General features: G+C 40.8%; 1 protein-coding gene across 1 annotated transcript in view; it reads right to left on the bottom strand.

The window, feature by feature from the left end:
- Positions 1–2,504: 2,504 nt before the first annotated feature.
- Positions 2,505–5,020, bottom strand: part of LOC101861887 (NADH dehydrogenase [ubiquinone] flavoprotein 1, mitochondrial) — a 25,010-nt gene continuing 22,494 nt past the window's right edge. The window contains exon 13 of the mRNA XM_005097418.3: positions 2,505–3,406. Within this exon, the coding sequence (XP_005097475.1) occupies positions 3,329–3,406 (78 nt within the window). The 3' untranslated portion in view covers positions 2,505–3,328. The remainder of the gene's footprint in view (positions 3,407–5,020) is intronic.

The following is a 5,020-nucleotide window of genomic DNA, read 5'->3' as shown; positions in this document are numbered from 1 at the left end:
CCGGGGTGAGAATAAAACCCCTACGATTGACCTCTCACCCCGGGTGAGACTTGCCAGCGTTGGCTATTCTCACCCAGTGAAACAAGACCTGTTTTTCCTAATTTCGGAATACTTTCTATCGGTGTGGATGATCAAATTGACAAAAGCAAAGAAAAAAATGACGTTATAGCACAAAAGTAAGCTAATTTGATCGTCGACAAAGATGCCATGGCTCTTTCACTTTTCGAATCGAGCCGAACTACGCGGGTCGCCATTTTGTTTTGCCCGGAAGTTCTCGCAAGATCTACTCCTCCCCCTTCTCTCTCTCTCTGTCGGCAATTTATTAAATCTGCAACCTGCAACTAGATTACAACTAGATCTAGATCTAGATTCGAGACTTTAGTAAAGGCAGTCCAGGGGAAAGCATCAATTGAATTCATGTGGTGCAGATGAGTAAAGAGAGACCAAAACAATCTCTCTATCATTGCACATCTTTTCGCCTAATACATGTTCCGGTAGATTTAACTACCTATACGTTTGGAAGTTTGACCCGTGTCAAAGGGATGTGGCTGACGAATCGGGAGGTGGCTGGGGGTTGACGAAAGGGAAAAGCGCGAAGGCGGTGGTATGAATGTGGCAGAGTGGGCAGTGATACGCAGGTATCCAGTGTGTAGGCCTAGTGTGCTGTATTATGACTGGGCGTCTAAATTAAGTTTTCGTTTCCCATTCCACCACAAAACAAAATAAACACACAAACAAAGCTACGACTTACGAACAAGGGCATATACCCAGGAAATTTTCTATATATGTAAATCTCTGGATTATGTTTACCTCGCACTTAAGCACGCCTCGGCATTAAGTAGGCCCTATGCGTTATGCTTTCTCCCGATGACTGTGCTTAAATCGGGCATCGACTGTATTTCTATTTTTCTGACAGGAAATTGTGTTCTTGAAAGTTCTTCTAAAACTGGATTGGCCTAGACAGGCAGAACTCAAGCCAGACTCCTAAATTATCAAAACTGTGTCCATGACTTTAACTTTAATCATATATATACATGATTAAATTCAAAATGAAAAATCTTTCACAGCCCCACTGCGGTCTCAACAAGATAACAGCCATAGGTCCCAAATACAGTTGAACCTGTGTAAGACGGCCACCCATTGTCAAGGAGAAAAGCGACCGTATAAGACAGGGGGCCGTCTTAGGCAGGACTGATCAAGATTAAGAAAACAAACCATTCCTTTCTGAGAAAACAAACTCTTCCTTTCTGAGGTCCACACCGAAGGCAGTTGTATTGTTGTTGTTGTTTTCGCTGGGTTTTCTTTTCTTTTATTGCTGCTTTTGCGCACGGGTGGCAACAAAACGAAATGTGTCAGATAAGGAGGACCAAGTGCTGTGGTAAAACAAACACACGTACTACCACTCGGAGAACAAGCGGCGCTTCTGTCAAAAGTTCATGCTGACGTCCATTTTTACTTTATTACAGACTGGGTAAACAGTGACCACTCATCTCACTGGCGATTTGTGTATGGGTTCTGGGCGGGGTTTATTATGGGTTATGAGGGATCACACGCTTCCCTCCCCAGTAGCTGAAATTTAATTTTGTTACCTATTGGTCAACAGTGGGAGGGGCCTACGCAACATGATCAGTTGGAGGGACTACCTAACAACGCCAGGTTTTTAGATTATGACAGCTCGCCCACAACGCCAGGGGCCAATGCTTGATTTATGACAAAGCATAATGGAGTCGCTAAGGTGGCCGTCTAAGACAGGTGTTATTGCTTTGTGTGATAGGGGTTGTGTGTTGAAATATGGTGGCCGCGACGGACAGGTGCCCATTTTACACAGTTAAACTATATAGAAAAAACGTAAGGGGGGAAATGGAAAGTGGCCGTTTGTACAGGTTGCTGTCTTATAGACATGGCCGTCAGGGCAGGTTCGACTGTATTTCTACATATATCTGTAGAGGACCTTCTATTCCTTCTGGTAACTTCAGATCAGCTTCCATAAAAAATTCAATAAGGTGTGGAAATTTGTTCAGACTTTTTGTTCACTCAATACACATGCAAATCTCAAACTGAGTCCAACCACTTGCCAAAGATCTAGATCCAGATGTAGGTCCCAGTTACAGCACTTGACATAAAACTGTTATAACTGTTTGCATTTTTCCTGTTTGAACTTTGTGTTTACCATTCAGAAGTAAATTTGCTACATTATTTATTTTTAAAGCGAATCTTACATTCAACTTGATAGGTACCAAGTCTGAAAGAAATTTCAAGTTGAAAACTTGAAGGGTTGCAGCAAAATTAGTCTAACATACTCATGGACTATAAAGCTGCAAAATTGTCCCTTAATTACATTATAATTTGGAGAAAATTTAGACCACATTCTCTTTACCAGAAGGAATTCATTTCCCCTAACTGCAGAGATTAATACCAAAAAATAAATCTGCCAATGTGGGGCTATTTTAGCTTTTCATTTTCAGAAACTTAGGCAACATTTTGAAGAAGGAAAACGCAATGACTTCTTCTAACAATTCAAAACAGTTTTTAATCATTATTGGCACCATTACACTGAGTACGGTGTCCCATAAAGTTGCAGTAGTGTACCATGACCTGTGGAACAGTCTAAAAAACATCAGTCATCAGCACATGTACGATTCATTCGTAACATCCAGAATAGACGACTGTCAAAAATATCTTCCATTCCTAATAAAGGAAAGGCAGTAGAAGCAAAGAATTCAGTGCTTCGAGCACACTGAAACATCTGCAACATCAGCCGCAAGGCTATCTCAGTAGTGTGAAAACACAACTACTTCAAAGTGCCACTGCCTATGAGGCATTAGAATTAGACACACGATACATCTTTGTTGTACACAAGCACACACACATATACAGATCATTTTCACCTTTTCTCACTACATGTGGGCATACAAGTAGATCTACATATTCTCCTAACAAGGTACTCCTATATAATCAAAGGACACAGAAAAACACACACACCACAAGCACTTGAAGTAACTACAAACCCACCTAAATAAAGATCATAATTAAGATTTTAATGCATCGGGCAGATAGACGTCCACCATCACAACTAAATCTACTGTACAGATGTCAGATTTTTTCACATATTAGACGGTCTTTTCCTCAGTTCTTCAGACATCAGCAGAAACATTACACTACTGATGAGAGGGGAAAACTAAAACTTCAGTCTCGAACCCACACCATATAGCAGTCTCAGCAGCAGCAATGCCCTCAACACACACCACACACCCATCTCAAATTACATGTTCCACCGAGACGTAGTCTGTGGAGCCAGAGTTATCTAGGAGTGAAGATGCCACACTCTTCAGTTCCTAGCAGCTTGTTGTGCCTCGTATGCATCCATCCTACGTTCCAACTCCGGGCGGAAGTGACGAATGAGTCCCTGGGGAGATGAAACGAGCAACTCATCAAAATTACTTTACGTTCTATCTAAAAATAAAACGTCACACAAAGTGAGACAAAATACTGGTTTACAACAAGAATAACACAAGTCAATGCAAGTCACCCATCTCAGCAAAGCAAAAATGCATGTTCAATTTGAGACAAATACGTTCAATTTGAGACAAAGACAGTCTCCATGTGTAATTTAAAAAATCAATGTTCATTTTATTTGGGGTAAGTGGTCTACTGTTCGGTCTCTCAAATGTAAGGTTTTAGATTCATATCCTGTCAGGAGCTCCACATTGTGTCCTTGTGACAGGGGAACTTAATACAAATTTTCCTCACTTCAGTCAGATGGGAATGGGTACCAAGCTATAAATAGCAAAATATCTTGTCAGATTGTTAGTGTTTTCAAAGCATATAACCCACAGCTAGCACTGTGTGCTTCCTAGGATGCAGAAAATATTTCCAAGTCATATTCTAGGGTCTGCTGGGGTAATACCTTGGTACCATCTTCACGCTTCAAACAAACTACCCATGACCATGATGGGGAACTGTCAGTACTTTCCGATAGTGATGTAGGAGGTGATGAAGTTAGACCTGAGTCGGACAGCAGGGACAGCGATGAGATTGAAGATTCGCAAAGAGGGGCATGTGTGCAGCGTTTTTTTCTCTTTTTTTCATTGTGAGTGATTTGACCAAAAGTGCGACAACTTTGTATATACTTGACCATTGTGCATGAAACTTGGCCCAGTTAGAGACAATTGGATATACTTCAGTATGAGTAAGTCATGAAATGATTGGATTTAGCAGCTATACACTGTGAGAAATGTAAGTTGGAAATATTTTTAAAATTTTATATATTTTTTTCACCTTGTGTTCACTTACCTCCCATGTTTGTTTGGATTTATGATTTTTTTCTTTTTTTTTTTAATTAGATTAAAAATATTTTACATTCAATTACCTTCATTTTGGTATATAATATGTCTGACTTCCAGATGGAATTATGCCCATCAGACACAAAAGAAGAACAGGGGTACTTCTGAAATTCTAAGACTAAGAAATGCCTTGGTCACAGCGCGGAAAACGCCTTGGTAGTCAAAGAGTTAAGAGTGAGATTGTTAAAAATACCATGCTCTACGACTTTTTCAAAATCCAACCAGGGACTTGTACATGTACAGATATAATGCAAGATCACGTAACAACGAACAAAGTTCCATTGAGTGGAACCGGTTTTGGTGAAGTGTATATAATAATAATACAGTAGTCTCCGCCTAAGATCCCGGTTCTCGGGAGCAAGGAAATGCGGGATCTTAGGCGAACCGGGATCTTAACCGACGAACTCAGGGAAGAATCTATGGTGACCCATGATAAGGCTCACAATCGATAAAATGGTCTTCCTCTACTCTAACATGAACTGACGTGACCGCTTGGTGGGTTTATGACGTATGGCGAGCAAAGAGTGGTTAACCTTGATGGCCTATGACAGTGCATAGTGGGATGAGGTGCGCCATTTTCACTTATTATCCTATCATGAGTCTCAAGATCTACGCTTATCCAGTTGCCCCTCCCCCTTACCTGTCGAAAATTTATAGCTTTCCATCTCTAACCGAGC

The sequence above is a fragment of the Aplysia californica genome, unplaced genomic scaffold (assembly GCF_000002075.1).
Source record: "Aplysia californica isolate F4 #8 unplaced genomic scaffold, AplCal3.0 scaffold00154, whole genome shotgun sequence".
In the NCBI taxonomy this organism is placed as follows: Eukaryota; Metazoa; Mollusca; class Gastropoda; order Aplysiida; family Aplysiidae; genus Aplysia; species Aplysia californica.
The sequence above is the reverse complement of the archived record's forward strand: the minus strand, read 5'-3'. Positions and strand labels throughout refer to the sequence as shown.